The sequence below is a fragment of the Quercus robur genome, chromosome 1 (genome assembly GCF_932294415.1).
Source record: "Quercus robur chromosome 1, dhQueRobu3.1, whole genome shotgun sequence".
Classification (NCBI taxonomy): Eukaryota; Viridiplantae; Streptophyta; class Magnoliopsida; order Fagales; family Fagaceae; genus Quercus; species Quercus robur.
Window position 1 is genome coordinate 13118818 of NC_065534.1, and position 23354 is coordinate 13142171.

A 23354-nucleotide genomic window follows, 5' to 3' on the forward strand; every position below is an offset into this window, starting at 1 on the left:
ATCACAAGCAATTGAAGATGAAATAAGTAAAAGTTTTGAATGAAACAAAAAGTAGAAAAAGGAAAAAAAAAAAAAAGAAGCAAAACAAACAAAGTACTTGACTTTGTTAAGCTCGAGTACTATAAAGAAGTACTCAATTCCATAATATTGAGTACCATATTACTTTTTTAATTACATAAATTCTAGGTTAGCAATGTTATGCTGGCGACTCACTTAGGAACTCGAATACTATTTAGAAATCGATTTTGTGAAACTCGAGTACTAAAAAAATGATAAATTGCTAAATATTTTTGAAACAGTACTAATTTACCACAAATTTTACCAAAATATGGTATTTGACTATTTTCGCCGGTTTCTTTGATTAAAGATAAGAGAATAGGACAACAATAAGGTACGTGTAGATGCTAATTTCTATGAAATAATTGCCTTGGTTTAGCGCCGACCTTTCTATCCATATGTACGTAATTGCTTTGGTTCAGGCCGACCGATCCGTAAACATTGATGGTTTGTGGTCCAACTAGCTTCCTACTTATTTATTTCTTTCTTTTTCTTTTTTATTTTTATTTATCAGAAATACTCTACTGGGCAATTCAGCAATGAGATTTTGGTAGACACTGCATTGGGCTAATCTCCAACCACCTTGGTTCGGATATTTAAAATATGAGTTTTATTTATGTGTGTCAATTACCAATTAGTTTAATTTGTAAAGTCTCATTTTTATTGAATAAAATATCTGAAATTCAAACTCTATTTATACCAAAAATTGATTGATGTTTTAGTCTAATGATAAAAGTAATTTTATCATTAATTATCATGGAGTAGACACCATAAATTGAACTTCTATGGAATCTATAAGAATAAAAAAATAATACAAAACATATTTCTATTATTTTTCCTTTAATAAGTTGTGTTTGGACGAAAAATTTTAGAAATTATTTTGGACAATATGTATTTGGCAATTCTATATAAAGCAAGGCAACTCTCAATTTAGAAGTCATCCACTTCTTGCTTTGAGATCATCATCATCTACTCTCTGCCTTTCTCATTTCTTCTCTCATGGAGTTGGAATGTATACTCCGATTTTTTGAGAACAAGACTATTTTAATCATTGGTGCCACAGGCTTTCTAGCAAAAGGTTCTCTCTCTCTGCCGCGCTCCTGAAATGCATTTATTTTTGTTTGTTCAAAGCTATAAATATAAACAACCTAGAAAGCAAATTGCTTGTATATAGTCTACTTGACTCCATTCGTTTATGTGTGTATGTGTATATATCTATATATTCCTATGTTTGTGTTATGCTTTGTTTATAATTCAATGTATATGTGTGTTGAAAGGATGTTGGTGCTAGTGATAACTTGCTTTTATAAATGAACGCAGTTTTTATGGAGAAAATACTAAGGGTTCAACCAAATGTAAAAAGGATCTATCTTCTTTTGAGAGCTTCAGACAATGAGTTTGCTACACAACGGTTTTGTCATGAGGTACCATATTTAGTAGTAGTAGTAGTAGTAGTAGTTGTTTTTTTTTTTTTTTTTTTTTTTTTTTTTTTTTTTTTTTTTTTATAATTCTGTAAGCAAGAGATTTTATGTGTCACATACATGATTTTTTTAAAGACTAAAAAGTAAAATACATCATTTTCAAGTTTGAGGGAATTGATTGTGTGCTATGGGGAAGAATAAAATCGTGAGGGGTATGAACCCCAAAACGGACAATATCTATACAGTTGAGGTGGGCTTGGTAGTGTAATAATAAATGTGAGGAACTAAGAACAAAAAGATGAGAGAGATGAAAAATGGGGGAGAGATAGCTAAAGAGAGAGAATTTAAAAAAAAAAATTCATATATATATACATATATTTTTTATCTTGAACAAAATGATATAGTTTTAACTTACAAGTTTAAATGACATTCAACAATAACACCATTCCTTCAAATGGATGGAATGACAAAATTAAGAACAATGTTCAAAGTTAAGAACTAAAATAAAGTCCCACTCTACTATAAGAGTTAGATCATTTTGTAGTGATACTTTAGGTTAAGTAATGTGTTTGAGTTTGGTGAGAGAGTGTAATTAAGTGTGTGTGTGTTTAACAGTTAGTTTGTTTCCCATTACTTAAAGCCCCACTTTACTACTACAAGAGTTAGGCCCTTTTGTATTAGTACTTTGGGTTAAGTAATGTATTTGATCTTGGCGACATAGTGTAATTAAGTGTGTGTGTGTTTAACAGTTAGTTTGTTTCTAAAAAAAAAAAAAACTAAAATAAAGAGTTTTAAACATTAATAACCAAAATAAAAATTATCCCAAATTTAATTGGTTTAATTTACAATTTAGTCTTCTTTTAATTTCAAAATAATTTTTATTCTTAATTGCAAAATAAGGGTAAAATAAATTTATTTAATTTTTATTCTTAATACAATATTCGTACTAAATAGGCTTAAATGGTTTTTTTTTTTTTTTTTTTTTTTTTTTTTTTTTTTTTTTTTTCATTGGTTTGATTTGCAGGTAATAGGACTGGACCTATTTAATGTTCTAAGAAAGAGTTTGGGTGCAAATCTAGAATCCTATGTATTTGAGAGGGTTACTCCTATCTCTGGTGACATTTGTGACGTGAATTTGGGAATCAAAGATTCTATATTAAGAGAAGAGATGTGGAATGAAATAGACATCGTCTTAAATTCTGCTGCTACAACAAACTTTGATGAAAGGTAACAAAAGTGATTCATATAATTAATCTCTCTCTCTCTATATAAATATTTATTGCTAATCCGTGCGATGCACCAAATAGTTAGCAAATGTTAAATATTTTCACTTTATTCAATGCTACAATTATTTAAAAAAGAGATTAAAATCAATATAAGATGAAATAAAGATATACAGATCTTGAGAAATAACCATTTTGTGTGTTTATTTTTTAATTTTTAATTTATATAAGATGAAACGGAAGATACACTACTTTTGTTTCTACCGTGCTATTCATTTTCATAAAAACAATTGATAAACATTCACAATATGAAGGAAGACATGACAAACAAACTTAAGCCTACTAGACATCAAATTTATGAAATAATCATACATGATCCACATCTTCATATGCATATTTTCCACCAAGCTTGACCATAACTGATATAAGTGTCTCCGAAGCATTTATCTCTCTGTAGAAAAATCAAGTAGGACAACCTAAAAGCAATTCAACAACTAAATCCGGTGTTGTGCATGTGTAGATATACCTTGCACCACAAAACAACATTTTCAAATTTCTTATAAAATATGATTGCAAATTAATGACGTTATACATAATTTCAGGACAATAATTATAAAAAAAATCTTAGTTAAATTATGATGCTAGAAATTGTGTTAAAACATTGGACAAAGAAACCTTGGTGGAGTTGGAGAAATTGTTGCTTTCCATTTAAATTAAATTAATCCTTAATGTTTGCACTGTCCACAAACAACACAATCATATAATTATAATGGAAATTCTCAGCTATTTTTTTTTAATAAGTAAAAATTGCATTAAAAAAGTTGAAGGGCACCAGCTACGTACCCAGACTGCCTGACATTCAAATTAAAACATGTGGGGGTACTTACTAACAATTCACAATAACTATAAGGATTATTTTGGAGAAAAAAAAAGAAAAAAAAAAGGCGAAAATGCACTTTTGATCCTTACATTTTGGGTTAATTCTCGTTTTGTTCCCTAAATTGATTTTGCTCCTAGGTCAGTCTTTGAAATCAGAAAATCGATATTATTTTGATCCTTGCCATCAACCTAGTAACAAAAAATGCATATGTGACAAACGGAGTACACTGTTGGCATGTTATATGCTGACGTGGATAATAAAATAACAATAAAAAATTATATTTAGTATTTTAAAATGCCAGGTTAGCATTTAAATTAATAAAAAAAAAACCAGCTCAGAAAATTCAAACTAAAAAATAAAATAAATTAAAAAAAAACCTTAAATCTAATTAAAAAAATTAATGCTAAAAAAAAATTAAATTAATTTTTTTAAAAAAACCTTAAATATTATGCTAATCTGCATAATCCAACAAAGCTCATCACTGATCAGTGACGTAAGTCTTTATTACATTGTCTCATAGTCTCAACCACGCTCAGGCTTCTCTCTATCTCCTCCAAATCCATATACAGTTCTCTTAGAAAATCCAGCTCTATATCACCCTATTCATTTACTCACTTAGAAACCCATCTCTGTAATCCCACAAGCTCTCCTATCTCTGCAAACCCATCTGGGTCTCCTCTAAACCAATTCAATTCTATAAATCTAGCAAAAATTCTAGATGGGTATTCGTTTTCTCACCATTTTGATCGAAATTTCAGTTCTTTCAGCTCCAAGATTGGTTTTTGTAAGGTTTCTTCATCTGGGTATTGGGTTAATTATGCAAATTTAAGGACTTGTGAAAGAAATGGAAGTGGGGTTTTAAGGGGTCAGGGTTTTGTGAGTGGATTGAGGAGTTTTAGTAGTGAATCGGACAGGGATCCATAGGGTATGATGTTGTTATTGTTGGGGCAGGACCGACGGGGTTATTGGCGAAGATAAGTTGAAGCAAATGTGCACTGAAAAGGGGGTTGATTTATTAGTGTGTGTTGTTGAGAAAGGTGTTGAAGTGGGTATGTTTCTCATATCATGGTTCCCACATCCAAAGATTCGAACGGTCTGACCGATCTTCGTTTTCTCGAATCAAGATCTCTCTCTTTCAGCTTTTTCTTTGGGATCTGGCTTTGATCTGGATTTAGAGAATGAGATGGTCTGATCGGTGGCGATGGTGGTAATTGGTGGTCTGATCGTTTGCTCTTGTTCTGGGTTTATTTGGTTGGGTTTGACTTGCTCTTAATCGATGGTGGTGGTGGGTTTGATCGTGAGAACTTGAAGTTTGCTTGGTTGCTCTTAATCAACTTGCTCTTATTATGGGTTCGACCTGCACTGTTGGTTTATTTTATTTATTTCTTTGTTTTTCTGGAGATTAGATTTGATTGCTAGATTTGGATTTGGGGTTTGCCAGAGATTGGTTTGGTGCTTGCAAGTTACAACAATACCCAGACATTCCTCCTTGCTTTTGATGGTTGTCTTTTTTGAGGTTGCTAACTTGCTATTAGAGATATATGTAAATGCTGTAGCAACCCGCAGGAATTCCATAGCTCATGGAGGTTAGAGAGTTTGAGAGAGGGTAAAGGATTATGTTACATTCGAGTGTTTTAGAGTTTTAGATTCAGAGGTTTTGAGCAAAATAACCTCCTTCAGCCTTTCTATTTTGTAAGTTAGACAACGTTTGAAACAATTTTGGAAAATAGCATCTCGAGTTTCAAAAAATCGAGATCCACTTAAAAAACTCGACCTTCAAACACTCGCGTTCTGAGTGGAAAAATGCCACATAGATCTCGAGTCTTTAAGACTCGAGTTTTATGCAAAAAATTTCACCTATAGTGGCGTTTTTAAGCCTTACAGTGACGTTTTAAATCCCTATAGCGGCGTTTTCCTGCAAAAAATTTTTGTAAGTACCAGGTTTAGGGTGCCCTATAGTAGCGTTTTTAATCCCTATAGTGACGTTTTAAAGCCATATAGCGGCGTTTTTTGCAATTTATGGAAATCGAGTCTCTAAAACTCGATTTTCAGCGCAATTTTTTTTCTCCAAATCGAGACTTAAAAACTCGAGTTTTATCTGGAACTCGAGTTTTAGATACTCGAGATGTTATTTTTCAAAATTGTTTTGAAATATGACAATTAACTAAATTGTTTAATATTTATTGTTATTTTAAAAAAAAATTCTTTAGATTCATGTTACGTTTACCTTTACGGTTTGATTTGGTTTTAATGATGTGTAAAATTTGTGAGACTACTAAAACTTATGTAGCAAAATTTTATGAAATCAACTAATTGTCTAACGTATTCAGTTTTATATTATATATATATATATATATCTTTTTTTTCTTTTTCTAATACTTTCTTTCCTTTTTAAGATATGACGTTGCATTGGGCATCAATACATTTGGAGCTTTGCATGTTTTGAGCTTTGCAAAGAAATGTATTAAATTGAAGGTCCTTCTCCATGTATCAACTGGTCAGTGTAGACTTGATTATTGCCCTTATACACTAATAAGCTACTTTGATCACCCATATTCTTCATTGCAATCGTAAAAAATGAGCTCTCTTCAATAAACTATTGATGTTGTTTCACAGCTTATGTGTGTGGCGAGAAGGGCGGGTACATACTAGAGAGCCCAATTTACAAGGGAGACAGGCTAAAGGGAACTTCAAGATTAGATATCAATGTCGAAAAAGAACTTGTGGAGGAATACCTAGATAGATTAAGAGTACAAGGTGCCACGAATGAAGAAATCACATCAACCATGAAGGATTTTGGCACCAAAAGGTTTTTAAGAATCTTACAAAATATGTTATATGCTTTAATAACATTTCGAAATAACATAATATATATTTACTCAAACATTTTGTGAAGTAATTATAAAGTCTTTCTCCACATGATTTTCCCCCCTTTTGTTAATTTTATTTGTTTCTTTTTATTAATTGCTAGGGCAAAACTATATGGATGGCCAAACACCTACGTGTATACGAAGGCATTGGGGGAAATGCTTTTAGGAAACTATAATAAGAATTTGCCCTTAGTTATCATACGCCCCACTATGATAACCAGTACATATAAAGAGCCATTTTCAGGTTGGATTGAAGGCGCGAGGTAATTATAATTTGACATGAAATTATAGAAGTTCACAATTTTGTGAAATTATTATTCATGTTTGGTTGGGTAATAATTAATTAAGAAGATTAGGTGATCAAGAAAATAATGGGATTCAAGTAATAGTTTATTTAGTGTTAATAACTGTTAGGTTCTAAGAAATTAGGAACTAATGTATTAGAACTTCAATTTGTATTATGTTGGCAAACTATGATCAAAACATAGAGTCTAGGTTTAGGCTTGCTCAAAGTATGTTTATTTGTGAAATTGGAATCGAGTGATTGTAGAATTTATTGGACTAAATCTACAAGGCTCGATCGATCGAAAATTAGACTTGATTGATCGAACCATGTGCAGATTTATTTTTTTGCAGGGTTCTAGTTTAGCCTAAACTCTACTTAAACATATTAGGGTTCAAGTAAAACTCTCCTATATATAAGGGAATCCCTAGAACGTTTTTTAAAGTTGTTTTTAGAGAGATTAGAGTGCCTCTTGTGCCTCTTTTTGTATTTAGGGTTTTGTACCCAAAGGCTCTCTAAAGGTTGCTCATATTTGCGGTTTGTGTAAATCTCTTGTGAGATCTAGAGGAGTTTTCCTTTACACAAGTTTAGGGTTTTCAAGGAGAAGATTTATCTACACCTTGATGATCAATTCAGTTGCTGCCATTGAAACTTAGAGAAAACACAAGCGGGTGTGCTTGTAGCTGGTGGTGAATCCAAGAAAGGAGTCCGTGGATTCGGAGCTTGCACGTGGTCGTGTCAGTAAGTTCTACTGGTTGGTAGTAATAAGAAGTCGAGCGTAGGGGCTTGTAAGTCTTATTGTATGAACTTCGATTCTTTCAAGATAGTGGATTCAAGTTTACCTTGAGGATAGTTAGGTCAAATCCTCCCCAGGTTTTTTACCAGTTTGGTTTTCCTAGGTGATCATATCATTGTCTTATTTATTTTTCGCTGCTATGCATGATATGATTGTTTGATTGTGATAACCTAGACTTGGAATTTGGACTAAGTAACAACTTGGCTAATTAACTAGGTTAATCTAATTGTGGTTTAAGGGGTCTAAAAACCATCAAGTGGTATCAGAGCGGGTTGCTCTTTTGTTTTAGATCTTTTGATCTAAGAGCTGATCCTTGACCCCTGTTGTCATGGATAATTTGAAGTGTCTTTCTGATCATGTTTCTGCTCATGCTTCTGTTGATTTTATTGATGCTTGTGAAACTCTTCGTAAGGAATTATTGAAATCTATGAAAATTGCTAAGAAATTCAAGGAAGAGTTAAAATTGGCTAATCTTGAAAAAGAGGAATTGGTCGTTAGATTAGATGAATCTAATAGAAAGAATTGAGAAATCAAATTTCCTCTCAAGATGAGAAGATGAAAAGCTTGGAACAAGAGTTAGTTGAATCTAAGTCTAAAATTGAAGATTTGACTTGTATCAAGCCTGCTGTTGATAACAGAAGTGTTTCTGCTTCTCTTAAGCCTAAAACTGAGAAAGTTTATATCCCTCATTTCAAGAGGAATAATAAAGAAAAGGTTTATTTTGCTAGGTTAGACAAAGGTAAAAGTTCTGATGTAGATACTGAAGTTTCTAAACCTAAGTCTAAACTTACTGTTAGAGAGTATAATAAATCTGTTTTTGTGCCTACCTATCACCTTTGTGTTGTTATTGGTCATATTAGACCAAATTGTTCTTTGTTGAGGCAAGAACCAAAGCCTGTGACCGGATACCCCACTAGGAATACTGATGTTCCTAAATTTGTTCCCGTTTGCCACTTTTGTGGTGTCCATGGTCACATTCGTCCTAATTGTCATAAACTGAAATTTAAGCATTTTGTGTTAAAATCTAGGATATGTGATGATATTTCTCTTGCCATAAGTCCATATAAATTGTTTCATATTATTTTGAAAAATTTAAGCTTGTTGGCTTGTAAAAGGAATTTGCAGGATTTCAATCTGTCTCAAAAAATTGGTATAATTCCTCAAATACACTCTACTTCACATGGATTTTCACCTACAAAGCCGAAGACTCGTGCTAGATGGGTGAGAAAAGATTCTCTAAGGTGAGTGTTGCTGACATGCCCTTGATTTAATTCTTTCAATTATTAGTGGACATGTTTTGTTTTTGTTTTTGGTTGTTTTTGTTTTTTTTTTAAGTTTTTTTTTTTTAAAAATAAAAAATCCAAAAACATTGAAAAATTTCAAAAAGACAAAAATATTTTATTTTGTGTCTAGTTTTATTTCTTTTTGAGGATTACATGAATTATGATATCTCTCTCTTGATTTAGAACATGCTTGACATTGTGGAGAAACTTGAATAGTATGTGTTAAATAAGTGCTAAGCTATTTCTGATTTTGTGTGAGTATCTACTAGTTTGTACATGTACTCATGGGTTAATTAAGAAATTGATATTTCTTATTTGTGTACCCTCTATAGCTTAGTTAAGCATTGTCATGCATTGCATTTGCATTATTCATTTAGCATAATGTGTGCTTTTTGTTTTTGGTCATAATTTTTTTTAAACCAAAAAGATTTTTGTGTTTTTTATTTCACATCTTGGATTTATAATCAAGGATTGGCCATAATATCTTTACATAACAAGTTTATGTACCTTGTTTAACTTTGATGAACTTATTTATTGCACTTTACTAGTTGAAGCTTTGTAGTGCATGTTGTGTGGGAAAGATGTTTTTGGTTTTGATCACTTTGTTTTGATCTTGAAGTCACATGTCTTTGACTGTCGGACTTAAACCTTTAGAGAAAGGCATAAATAACCATCTCACCACTGTTCACTAGCCAATCATGAACACCTTAGTATATATCATAAGATTTTGTACTCAAGAAAGTGTAACACATGCACAAAAAGAACATAAGGTGTAGCCTCGGTTTAATTACTTAATGCTTAAAATTGGTATGTACTATTAGGCTTAATGCCAAATCACATAATTAAAATTGGTGTGTATATTATGAGACAAAATTCAAGAAACTTACATGATTGCAAGCTTATGTTCTAGGAGATGTGAGAGTTATATGATGTAACTCTTTAGGTGATAGTCTCTTTTAAATTCAATGTGATGAATTTTGTAGACTTTATGATTGATTGCTATTCATATATCACCTCACATGTATCTCAAGTTTTTTCTAGTTACACACACTACACAAGTTACTCTTTGTTAAACTTGGTACATTATATTGTGTGTGATCTTGTTGTGGCCATCCAAGATTAAAGTTCCTTGATTTTGATGCAAAATGTGCTTAATGTTTGAGTTTTGGAGACAAATTGGTTGAAAAACTTGTTTTTGGAAGATCTAGGTTGAATTCAAGTTTTTTTTAAAAACTTTTAATCTCATACTCATGCATTTCATTCATGAAATATTGTGCTTTGAGGAGTGAAAAATTTTCAGTTTTTTTTTAAGTATTTGACCAATTTTTTTCATGCATCATTTGTGTTTAGGATTCACATGCATTGCATTGTTTTTGTATCCATCTTGCAGTTTTGCAGTCATATCTCTCATTGTTTTCACACATAACATGCATACACTTTGCTACATTGGGTACTCAACTTGATCAAAAAATTGATTGATTAATTTTTGAGTTATGTACTTTCTAGTATATGCTATTTTTATATGTGAACTGTAGAAAATATTTTTCTTAAGAGATATGATGGATAATCAATGTACAAATATTTTCTTTACTCATGCAACTGTTTGTGGATCACATAGTGCCATGTTTGCATTTTATTGAAAGAGAGAATATTTTTTCTTCATGTGTATCCTCAACTTAGTTTTTTTTAAAAACTTGGTTTGTGTCTTTTTATTTATCCCCACCGCCTTTATTTTTCCCTAAAACTGTTTTTCCCAAAACTTGTTTTGTTTTTCCTATTTTTATAGGGGGAGAAGCTTGTTTTTTCACTTTGTTGTTCATAGGGGGAGTTGTCTCTATTTCCTATAGAGTTGAATTGTTTTGTGTTACCTTATTTCTCTATTTTCTCTTACTCTATTGTGTATGTTTTCTGTCAACTATTTGTTTAAGTTGTCTTTGTCAATGCATGACAAAAAGGGGTGTAAGGTTGAATTCATTCAACCATCTAATTGGCTTTATTCCGTGCCAAATTTGCTTGTAATTCAGCATTTAGTAACCCTGTATTTAGGTGGGTTTGTTGTAAGGGTAGTGAGTGAGATAGAGTGAAGTTTGCTTAAGAATGTGCAAGAAAACAGAGACTCGCGGCTGGGACTCGCGGCTGCAAGCCGCCAGAAGCTGCACACGTGCCAAGCATGCTGGAAGATGAACAGTCATGCTAGCTGGAGCACTACAAGACAAAACAGGACAACTGGCCATACGGTTAACTCGCGACTGGATCTCGCGACTTGGTCAACCCGCCCCTGTTTTGTAAAACCTGACGTTTCACATTCCTCTCCCACTCCAGTATAAATACCCCTTTAACCCACGATTGAAAGAGAGCTTCCAGAGAGAATTTTGAGAGAGAAACCCTAAAGAAAAACCAGATTGTTTCACCCACAATCTATACCTTAGAGTCTCTTCAAATTCCCCTACTCTCTTCCTCTCCATTGTCAAATCCTTGAGAGGCATTATACCAAACCTGGTTCTCACCATCATCATCACTGTGAGACAGTCGTTTGGATTTCTGGGAAGCAGTTAGGAAGGAACCAATCTTCATTGGTTGATGCTATGGTCTAGTAGCGGAATCCGGGAAGCTAGAAAAGAAAAAGGTTCGGCGCAACCTCGTTGGAGCAAGAAGCTTGGAGGGCTTAGGTGCACTGGGTAGATTAGGCTTGGAGGGTCTATTGCTGTCCTTGTATCACAACTGTATTTTCTAGTGGATTGATTACCGCTTGGAGGGCGGCGGAGAAGTTTTTCGCCGAGGACTTCGGTTTCCTCTTCGATAACACATCGCGTGTTATCTTTGTGTTTGCATCTTCCTTCCTCTCTATCTTTGCCTTTATATTTATCTGCTGTGGATTTTATTTTGTTATGGCTTAGATAGTTTATAACCAATTTCATATTATAGCATGTGTTAAGTTTCCACACACTAATTGTTTGACATATTGTTTGAATTGGTTAAGTTAGTTTTTTGGGGGTCTAAACGTTCAAAGGTGTTTTGTACACGTTTTTGAACTTTCAATTGGTATCAGAGCGGGTACACTGCTATTGGTTTCATTACCATTGTGTGATCCCTGACTCCCTTTTGAGATGGATAGGTCTCAATCCCTAAATGCACCTCCATATTTTGATGGTAGTAATTATGATTTTTGGAAGGTTCGTATGAGAGCTTTTCTGTGTTCTATTGATGAATCCGTTTGGGATGCTGTTGAGATTGGTTGGACCAAACCTGAGGCAGCCAAATCCACATGGGATAAGGCAGCACTTGCTGCATCTAATGCTAACAGTAAAGCACTCAATGCTATTTTCTGTGGTGTGTCTCCAGATGAATTTCACAGGATTTCTCACATTACCATTGCCAAAGAAGCATGGGAGATTCTGGAAACAACTTATGAAGGCACGAAGAAAGTGAAAGACACCAAGTTACAAATGCTGACCACTCGGTTTGAGGAGCTCAAAATGAGTGAGGATGAGTCTTTTGACTCTTTCTATGGGAAGTTAAATGAGGTGGTTGTCAGTAAGTTCAACTTGGGGGAGAAAACGGAGGACTCAAAGATTGTAAGGAAGATCCTTCGATCATTGCCGGAAAGTTTTCGTGCTAAAGTGACAGCAATTGAAGAGAGCAAGGACCTTGATGACATCAAAGTACAGGAGCTGGTTGGTTCTTTGCAGACTTATGAGATGTCGCTGCCCAATCAACGGAAGAGTAAATCCCTTGCCCTAAAGACCATTAATGAGAAGGTGGAAGATCAAGACTCATCGGGAGAAGATGTGGTTGACAAAGATGTAGTCTACCTTGTCAAAAATTTCAGAAAGTTTTTGAAATTCAAAAATAATGGCAAATTTGATGATAAAAGAAAATTCCAAAGTTCTGGAAGGGAGAAGAGGGATTTCAAAAAGAAAGATGGAAAAGAATCCCAACCCACACAAGGTGTCACTTGTTTTGAATGTAACGGGCATGGACACTTTAAGAAGGAATGTCCAAATTATTTGAAATCGAAAGGCAAGGTGTATGCCACGACCTTGAGTGACTCAGATTCGTCTGACTCAGAATCTGAAGAGAGCTGTGATGGAGAAGGGAACTATTCAGCTTTTATGACTATTGCTCATGTTGAGTCTTCGGATGAGTTGAATCTGCTTGTACGAGACCTTGGAGAACATAGTGATGATGAATCACTAGGAATTGTTGAAGAATCAGAAGATGAAGAAGAAGAAAGCACAGCAAATCTTCAAGAGAATTATAACTCACTCTTGGAGAAGTCGGGTGAGTACACAAGGGTGGCCAAGGCTGCTGTGAGAAAAATGAAGAAGGCTGAGGAGGACTACAAAAGTCTCCTAATTCGATATAGGGAGGCCAAATGTGAGATAGAAACACTGAATGGTGAGTTGTCCGAAACTTACACAAAAGTGAGATTTCTTGAGAATGAGGTTGTGCAAGCGAATGCTAAAATAGAGAGGGTCACCACCAAGAAGCTAGATGATGTTATATCATCTCAAAAGAGCTTTTCAGACAAATCCGGATTGGGATATACCGGAGGAAGTAGTTCATCTGGAAATGTCACTAAAGAAGTGAAGTTTGTAAAGGCCAAAGATCCAGTTGTAGCTGACCTTACTGGTGAGAAGCTCGAGGTGGAGGAGAAGAAGAATGTGGTGAACCAACGAATGCTGAATCCCCGTAATCAGTCTGTGGGCAGGTCTGAATCTCGTGCTAAGTCACGTCCACGACCACAAAGAGGTCCTAGAGGAACTTATGTGTGCCATTATTGCGGACTTCAAGGGCATACTTGACCAAATTGCCAAAAACTGAGAGCAAAGAACAGTGCAACTCCTCAAAGGTCAGGAGGACCCAGAAATGACAGGAGAATTTGGGCAGGTGATCAATCTAGAGATCAAAATGGAGATCCCGGAATGATGAACGTGATGAAGATGATTGGTGCATTCACCAACTGCTTGGAAAGCTTCTCACGAAGGTTTGAAAGCCCTAACTCCCGTACCCAATCTTATAAGGAAATCACCCCAAACGCAAGTGACGTGTGAGTGAAAAAGGGTACTCATGCATAAGCATTACAACATGTCCATGCATTAATACTTCCTATGCTTTGCGACAATGTTTGTTTGATTTGTTTGCTGTTTTTGATGTTGGTTGTTTGCTTGTCTACTTGTGAATATTTTTAATTTTGTTTTATCAATCTTTTTATTTCTTGTGTCAAAAATCCAAAAACCACATAAAAATTAGAAAATCAAAAAGCTTGATTGACTTTGTTGAGTTTTGTCTCAAAACTTGTTTTGCCTTGTACCTTTGTGCTAATGGCTTTGTGCATTTTCGAGCATTGCTTATTTTCATGCACTTATATCACTATGGGAAAAATCTTGAAATCTATGTGATTGTTGTAAATAGATCTTCAAACTTGTCATGAATGATTAGTAAATGATTATGTTGATCTTGAGACATGCATAGACTTATGTCTATATATCTTCCCACTTTTTATTTTTTGTTTTGCTAAAAAGAGCTCACCAAATGTAATTCTCCAAATGAAAAGAGATATTGAGCTGCAAAAGCCTGTCGCACATTCTAGTATTTAACTAGAAAAAAGGGTAAGCGACCTTATATTAAAGTGTTTGTTTATTCAAAGCCAAAGGCTTGATCATTAAAGTGAAATGTCAAATATCACTCTCACAATGAGAGGTGATTGCCTCAAAAAAGGATCAAAAAGATCAAATGTTATGACTTAAAGTGGAGTAAAATGTAAAGCTCCAAGTTATGTTATCAAGTTGTGTGGGAGGTCATATATACATATTTCTATAATTGAGATAGGTCACATGATCTAGTGCTAATTGTGTATACCTTGGTTGAATTGATCATTGAAGCTTCACATTAGACGAAGGACTATCTCATTGTTGATATCCACACATAACACACAAGTTTATGTTCAATAAATGCCATATTCATTTGTGTGATTGTACTTGATGAAATGTGTTTTCACATGCTCAATCTTTGTTAATTCAAGCACAAAAAGATTTTTGAGTATTTTAGGTGTTTTTGGAAAGTATTTTGTTTGAAAAATCTGAAAATTTCAAAAATACAGTTTTGCCCTATTTTGGCGGCTCAGTCGCGGGTATGTCAAGTCGCGAGCCTCAGTCGCATCTTCGCTGGTCATTTTTGGCGACTTGTTCGCGAGTGGAAGGTCCAGTCGCGAGGTTCACTCAGAGATTTTCGCGGCTCAGCTCGCGACTCACTCGCGGGTAGACCTTCCAGTCGCGAAAAACACTTAGAAAATTTTTTCAAATTTTTGTTCTTGAGTGCTTTGGCGGCTTGAGCTGGCGACTGTGTGACGACTTAATCAAGTCGCGTAAATCGCGTGTTTTGCAAAAACAGGAGCAGTTTTTAAACCTCTTTTCAGTTTTCCCACGAACTTTTGTGACTGTTCATCTTCTCTCTAAACTATCTCCCTCCCAAACACTCCGTGCTCCCATTTCCAATCTCCATTGTTGCATTCTTGTAGCTCAAAATCTTCAAGTCACAGGTATGGGTTTTCAGTTTTGCACTCTTTTCTACTTGATTTTGTGCTTTTCCCCTTTGATTTTTCGCATATGTTTGTGATTTTGAAATGGGTTAGTGTTTCGGATTTAGCTCCTTGTTCATGCTTAGCTTGTGGTTGCTGTTTCTAATGTTTGTGTTGATGATAGTCGTTTCCTTTTTGGTCTTCATCCTGTGCTTAGCTTAGTGTGTCTTTTATTTTATCTGATCTTGAGCTATTGTGTTGTTTCAAAATGTTCCGTTGGATATTAGGTGTTTTTACTGTGCTGAATGTGATTGTTCTATTGTGTTAATCTGTTGGGAGATTCTGTTAGCCTCAAAACACTGAGTGTGTGTCATATCATCTTTCAATTATATGTCTCAATGACAGATATCTGCCTTTAGGATAGTTTCTCCATGTTGCTCATGTGTTTCCTATCTTAGGCTTGGTTTATCCATGTGATTGTTCTAAGTAGCTTATTGTTTAAATGTTCAAAGTTCATTTGTATGGATGATATCTCTTTGTTAATTACATGGTACTGACTGGTTATGCACATATATTGTTCTATTGTTGTGGCCTTTTTTGATTGTTCACAGATGGCTCCCTCACCTCAGAAGAAGAAATCTACTGCAAAGAAGGCTGACAAAAGATTAAAAATGGATTCTAAACTGTTTAGGTCTGTTCATCACTTTGAGAGATACAAGGATAGCTTCTTGAATGCAGGAATCATTCAAGAAAGATTTGTAGATTTGGAAGACTTAAGACAAACCTTTATTCCCAGCTGTTTTGAAGGAAGAGGATGGGAAAAGCTTCTGAGTGGTTTTCCTGTTGTGTGTGAACCCCTGATTAGGGAATTTTACTCAAATGCTGTGATAAAGGAGAATGAATTAAGTTGCTGGGTGAGAGGTAAAGAATTCGTTTTGGATGCTCATGTCATAGATGATGCATTAGGGCTTGAAGGATTAGATGATGAAGAATTTATCAATTACAAGGATAGGAGTGTTTCTATTGAAACAGTTCAACAAAGGATAGGTGGGCAGAAAGAAGGGAAATGTTTGAATACCACTGCCTTTCCAGTGGACATGAGGTGCCTTACAATAATCATGATGTTTAACCTCTATCCCATTAAGAAATTGACTATAATCAATTGTGCTAGAGCAGTTTTTCTGATGGATCTCAAAGAAAAGAATTTCATAGACATAAGTTCCCACATATATGACACCATTGTGGATGAGACTAGAACAACCTCTAGGCCTAAATTGATCTTTCCCAGTTTGCTAATGAGGATTTTCAGAAGGAAGGGTGTTCCAATCCCTCAAGACATCAGTCCCATGTCCACACCCTCTGCAATTAACAAGCTTACCTGCAAAAGGATAAGTGTTAGGCTTCCAGGAGAAGAAGATGAAGGTGATGAAGGGGAGGGTGTCCCAATGGAGACTAAAGCAGAGGCAGCAGGGCATGCATCAACCTCAACACCTAGGAGGAGTGGCAAAAGACACAGAACTTCAACTTCTGCAGATACATCTCCAGATGCTTTCCAAATCATTCTGGAAAGACTTGATGGGATCAGGGCAGTCCAAACTGAGCACTCTGACAGGATGAGAGCCATGCAAGACCAGATTGATGTCTTGTCTGCTAAACTTGACAGCTTCACTACTCAGCATGACCAGTGATTCACTACTCAGCATGACCAGTGACCCTTTGGCCATTCCGGTCAAAAAGGGGGAGAAATTCTATCACTAATGATGAAAAGCAGAAAAGCAAATCTTAAGGGGGAGTAATGTGTTGAGGGGGAGTTGTCATAGTTATCAAATTCAGAAACTCTGTTTATATATGCTTATGTTTTTGGGTATTTTGTGTATAGTTGTTTCTAACTCATTACTTATACTCTTGGTTTAAATTTTAATATATTTTGATGATGTTATTCAGAATGCTTTTGTGGTTTGTACCCTTGTGCTTTTGTAAGCTTTTAGGGTTAATGTTTTATGCATAGTTTGTAGGCTTTATGGTATGTACCTTGCTTAGTGCAGCCTTTATGCTATGTTGAAATCAGTACTTTAATCTAAATGTTCTGCATTTTGGTTTATGTACTGTCACTCTTGTGCCCTTGTAGGATTGTTCCTAGATGCATATGCCTTGTGTGTTATGCATTGGTTGAGTGTTGAGCATACAAGTGTCTTGCCTTGTGCTTGTTAACTTGTATGTCCTTGTGTTCATTCCAAGTGTGAATGAGCACTGTGATTACTACCTTGTGGTGTTCACTTGGTTGATCAAGTCATGATTTGTTTATTAACTCCATCTTTACTTGATCACATTTTGCCTGTTTCATATGCATTTATAATTTTCTGCTTACAATGATCATGGTGTATTGTTGTGTTTCAGGAGTATTATGTTCATATGATTCAAGTGCTTCACAGCTTCTAGAGTTAGGTGTGAGTGAGTTTTGTTCAACTGTTCCCAACTCACATGTTAAGTCTAGAGTCTGTTTTAGGGTTTTGTCACGGAATAGCCAAAGGGGGAGATTGTAAGGTTGAATTCATTCAACCATCTAATTGGCTTTATTCCGTGCCAAATTTGCTTGTAATTCAGCATTTAGTAACCCTGTATTTAGGTGGGTTTGTTGTAAGGGTAGTGAGTGAGATAGAGTGAAGTTTGCTCAAGAATGTGCAAGAAAACAGAGACTCGCGGCTGGGACTCGCGGGTGGACTCGCGGCTGCAAGCCACCAGAAGCTGCACACGTGCCAAGCATGCTGGAAGATGAACAGTCATGCTAGCTGGAGCACTACAGGACAAAACAGGACAACTGGCCATACGGTTAACTCGCGACTGGATCTCGCGACTTGGTCAAGCCGCGAGGTCAAGCAGCGAGCCACCCCTGTTTTGTAAAACCTGACGTTTCACATTCCTCTCCCACTCCAGTATAAATACCCCTTTAACCCACGATTGAAAAAGAGCTTCCAGAGAGAATTTTGAGAGAGAAACCCTAAAGAAAAACTAGATTGTTTCACCCACAATCTATACCTTAGAGTCTCTTCAAATTCCCCTACTCTCTTCCTCTCCATTATCAAATCCTTGAGAGGCATTATACCAAACCTAGTTCTCACCATCATCATCACTGTGAGACAGTCGTTTGGATTTCTGGGAAGCAGTTAAGAAGGAACCAATCTTCATTGGTTGATGCTATGGTCTAGTAACGGAATCCGGGAAGCTAGAAAAGAAAAAGGTTCGGCGCAACCTCGTTGGAGCAAGATGCTTGGAGGGCTTAGGTGCACTGGGTAGATTAGGCTTGGAGGGTCTATTGCTGTCCTTGTATCCCAACTGTATTTTCTAGTGGATTGATTACCGCTTGGAGGGCGGCGGAGAGGTTTTTCGCCGAGGACTTCGGTTTCCTCTTCGATAACACATTGCGTGTTGTCTTTATGTTTGCATCTTCCTTCCTCTCTATCTTTGCCTTTATATTTATCTGCTGTGGATTTTATTTTGTTATGGCTTAGATAATTTATAACCAATTTCATATTATAGCATGTGTTAAGTTTTCGCACACTAGTTGTTTGACATATTGCTTGAATTGGTTAAGTTGGTTTTTTGGGGGTCTAAACGTTCAAAGGTGTTTTGTACACGTTTTTGAACTTTCAAGGGGGAGAGATTTAGATGAAATGTGTGGAAAATACAAAAATGTTCTGTTTAGGGTGAGTTAACATTGAGTTAACATTATTTTTGATGTATCTAACTTAGGGGGAGAGTTAGATTGCATATTTGTTGATTTATTGTTTTTGTTTTTCTGTCACACATGCGTTTATGTGTTTGTTGAGTGTTTCAGAAAATATACAGGTTGATTTAGTCATGCTGCTGTCTACACTTGCAACTGATAGATAATAGTTAGGTTGAATTATTTTTGGGCTATATGTAACTTTGAGCATTTCATGTTTGTGATGTGTTTTGTCACGGATTGCCAAAGGGGGAGATTGTTAGGTTCTAAGAAATTAGGAACTAATGTATTAGAACTTCAATTTGTATTATGTTGGCAAACCATGATCAAAACATAGAGTCTAGATTTAGGCTTGCTCAAAGTATGTTTATTTGTGAAATTGGAATCGAGTGATTGCAGAATTTATTGGACTAAATCTGTAAGGCTCGATCGATCGAAAATTAGACTCGATCGATCGAACCACGTGCAGATTTATTTTTCTGCAGAGTTCCAGTTCAGCCCAAACTCTACGTAAATGTATTAGGGTTCAAGTAAAACTCTCCTATATATAAGGGAAACCCTAGAACGTTTTTTAAAGTTGTTTTTAGAGAGATTAGAGTGCCTCTTGTGCCTCTTTTTGTATTTAGGGTTTTGTACCCAAAGGCTCTCTAAAGGTTGCTCATATTTGCGGTTTGTGTAAATCTCTTGTGAGATCTAGAGGAGCTTTCCTTTACACAAGCTTAGGATTTTCAAGGAGAAGATTTATTTACATCTTGATGATCAATTCAGTTGCTGCCATTGAAGCTTAAAGAAAACACAAGCGGGTATGCTTGTAGTTGGTGGTGAATCCAAGAAAGAAGGAATCCGTGGATTCGGAACTTGCATGTGGTCGTGTCAGTAAGTTCTACTGGTTGGTAGCAATAAGAAGTCAAGCGTGGGGGCTTGTAAGTCTTATTGTATGAACTTCGATTCTTTCAAGTTAGTGGATTCAAGTTTACCTTGAGGATAGCTAGGTCAAATCCTCCCCAGGTTTTTTACCGGTTTGGTTTTCCTGGGTGATCATATTATTGTCTTATTTATTTTCCGCTGCTATGCATGATATGATTGTTTGATTGTGATAACCTAGACTTGGAATTTGGACTAAGTAACAACTTGGCTAATTAAGTAGGTTAATCCAATTGTCGTTTAAGGGGTCTAAAAACCATCAATAACATTCTTTATGGTTCCTTATGGTTTGAACCTCACCTTCTACTCCCCACTATTTAACTATGAAAAGAAACATTCAAGAAAATAACATTGAATTGGTCCTTTTGTTTTTTGTTTTAACACCCCCCTCCCCCCCACCCCACCGCCCCTCATAATATTCGTGATTGAATCTTGCTTGGTTAAATTTAATTTTCTTGTTACAGAACCGTTGATGGTGTAATTGCTGCCTACGGTAAAGGGAAATTGAAATGCTTTCTTGGCCATCCTAAGACAATCATGGATGTTGTGAGTTAAATTAATTCTTCACTCTTTAAGCAAGCACGTGTAGACAAATCTATTCATCTGGATTTTAAGCTTGTGTTTGCCCATTTAAGTCTTTTCAACGATCTTCCAATATTGAATTTTGAAAGTCATGCAGATACCAGCAGATATGGTGGTAAATTCTATGATTATGGCCATGGTAGCTCATGCAAATAAGTCTTCTCAGATCATCTTCCATGTGGGTTCTTCAATGAGAAATCCGATGAAACTCTCTAGTCTTTCAGATTTAAGCTCTCTGTACTTCACTCAAAATCCATGGATTGATAGAAATGGAAAGTCAATCAAAGTCAGCAAGATGATAGTCTTTAGCAATATTGATATGTTTCAAGCATACATGGCTATTCGATATAAACTGCCGTTGAAGGTATTTGGCCACCAAACACTGTTAAATATTTTTAGTGGTATTTTATTCTTGCAACAAAAAGAAAATATAGCATTTCCTTTCAAAGGTTCCTGTGAATCAGACAGTACTATGCATGCAATATCACAGAGAAAACGTCCCCTCAATATGTGTATTCTCTATACTATTACTATACTATTACTTTTTTTTTTTCCTGGCTTTATTTTTTGAAGGTGTTATGGTTAGCAAATCTGGTGCTTTTCCAGTATTATCGGGAAATATATATTAATCTTAACCGGAAGGTCAAAGTAGTGATGCGATTGGTTGACCTCTACAAACCATATGTATTTTTTACTGGTTGGTAGGTATTGTTTATTTTCATATATTAATTTTTCAATCGTGTTTTCAATGAATGCACTGATAATAATCTTTTGTTTTCCATACAGCTTTGATGACTCCAACACAGAAAAGCTGCGAGTGACAATTAGAGAGAACGATGTCGACATGCATTTGTTTAACTTTGATCCAAAGTGCATTGACTGGGGAGACTACATTATGAACACTCATATTCCTGGCCTGATAAAGTACTCAATGAAACGATAACTTTGAGGGATTGTTTATTTTTATTTCGAAAAATGTTGTGGTTTAATTTGGAATTTTCTATCATCAATAAGGCAATTGCAACCTACCTAGCTAGTTGCCATTTTGTTTAGAATTTTACTTGGAGTGAATTAGTGTTCAGAAATTAAATATGCAAGTAAATGAATTGATGTGAGGAGCTAAATAAATGTATGTTACGAATAAATGAAGTGTGAAAAGGGAGTTAAAGGGTTGTATTTGGAGTATACATACCCCTTGCATTTACCCATCTGTAACCTTGTGTGTTTGGTAATAGCTTATAAGCCAATTTTTTTGCTTTTTTGGAATGTGAGTTCAAATAAAATTTTTTAGTATTTAAATATTGAAAACTGTAGACCAAAAACAATGTGTGTTTGGTAGAAAGGTTTGAGCAAGATTCAACAGTGTTTGAGTCAGTTTTCAATTTTGGGTTTATACACTGTATTTTGAGAACACATCTAGAGTAGTTTTCAATTTGAGTAACAATACTGAATGATATTGTTATAAATATTTTGAAAAGCATGATGGGACCCACTTATAGGACAACACACACCCTTTTTATTTTCTCTCTCATGCATGGCTTTTTTTCCCTCTCTCTCTTGCACGAACGTGTATTAGTAGTTGTCTTCTCTCTCTTGTTTTGTTTTTGGTGTTTTCTGGTGTTCTTCTCACAAATCAATCAAAACCCATTTGAATTCAATTTGCACCAACAAAACAAAACCTAGAGCAACAAAACACCAAACCCATTTGAGTTTAATCTCCACCCTCAAAACACAAACCAAATCAAACATCTAGAGCAAACAAAAGAAAGAAACAACTAAGGAGAAGCTAAAGAGAGATGAAAAATAGGGGAGAAATAGCTAAAGAGAGAATTAAAAAAAATAAGAAATAAAAATATTACCTTTTTTTTTTTTTTTTTTTTTTTTTTTTTTTTTTTTGTGTAATGACGGACTATAATAGTATCCAATTATAATCTTGTACATTTATGAGCCATTATAAATGTAATGTGTTATTCAAGATGGGACTCCTCCTCCCCCCTTTCCTTTTTCATGTGCCTTGAAGGTTCCAAAAACTAATAGGAAGTTGATCTCATTTTAATGCAGAAGATCGAAATAAATGACCTTAAGCTCCGTTGTTATGAAATATATGATAAATTACAAATGCCCAAAATCAGAAACCGTAGGAAGTCACAAAGAACGTCCAAGCATATTTTTACTTTCATTTGAAAGAAGTTAATCATTTAATTGGATTTAGATTCTACTCTCTAGTATATCATAGAAATGTAATACCATGAACAACCACCAATATGGCTTGAAGTCATCAAAATTGTTGAACGTGTTCAAATTAAAATGTACATGGAAGTTATTGGAGCAGGGTGTGAGGTCTGAGTGGAATTTGGCTTCTGGGGTTTGGTTCTTCTTCTACTTATTCCTGTTATTGTTGTAAGTGGTGGCGGTAGAGGCGGCGGCGGCAGTGGTGGTGGTGGTGGTGGTGTCGTCCATGGCTTGAAAGTCTGAGCAAAAACCCTATAGATTAAAAAACCTGCGTAGAGTTAAATGGACATTTGTGTATGGGCTCGGTCGCATTAGGCTTAGGCTGGCATATAGAGTACTATTTACATGAATTCAACAAAATTGTAGTTAAGAAATTTTTACTAGAAAATAATTTTTATATTTTAGCTATTATTTTTTTAAAGAGGCATCATGTTCTTAAAACTATTTTGGATCATGTTCATTTGCATTGAGTCATAAAAACTGCTTTCAAATTGTTTTTCTGCATAAAATTTCAAGATTTTTAAGTTTTAAAATTTTTCACTGCTTCGACTAATCGAAG

At 35.1% G+C, this 23354-nt stretch overlaps 1 protein-coding gene across 4 annotated transcripts; it reads left to right on the plus strand.

Moving 5' to 3' along the window:
- Window positions 1-976: 976 nt before the first annotated feature.
- On the plus strand, window positions 977-21767 carry LOC126721942 (fatty acyl-CoA reductase 3-like). Of its 4 annotated transcripts, XM_050425065.1 has the most exons (11): window positions 977-1135; window positions 1378-1481; window positions 2503-2705; window positions 5978-6078; window positions 6198-6390; window positions 6553-6714; window positions 8646-8771; window positions 20446-20527; window positions 20661-20927; window positions 21137-21264; window positions 21350-21767. In XM_050425065.1, the coding sequence occupies exons 1-11, from the start codon at window positions 1057-1059 to the stop codon at window positions 21504-21506; spliced, it is 1602 nt and encodes a 533-aa protein (XP_050281022.1). In that variant the 5' UTR covers window positions 977-1056; the 3' UTR covers window positions 21507-21767. The 4 variants fall into 4 exon arrangements, with proteins under 4 accessions (XP_050281022.1, XP_050281033.1, XP_050281044.1 ...); XM_050425076.1 differs by lacking the exon at window positions 8646-8771; XM_050425087.1 differs by lacking the exons at window positions 6553-6714; window positions 8646-8771.
- The last annotated feature ends 1587 nt before the right edge of the window (window positions 21768-23354 follow it).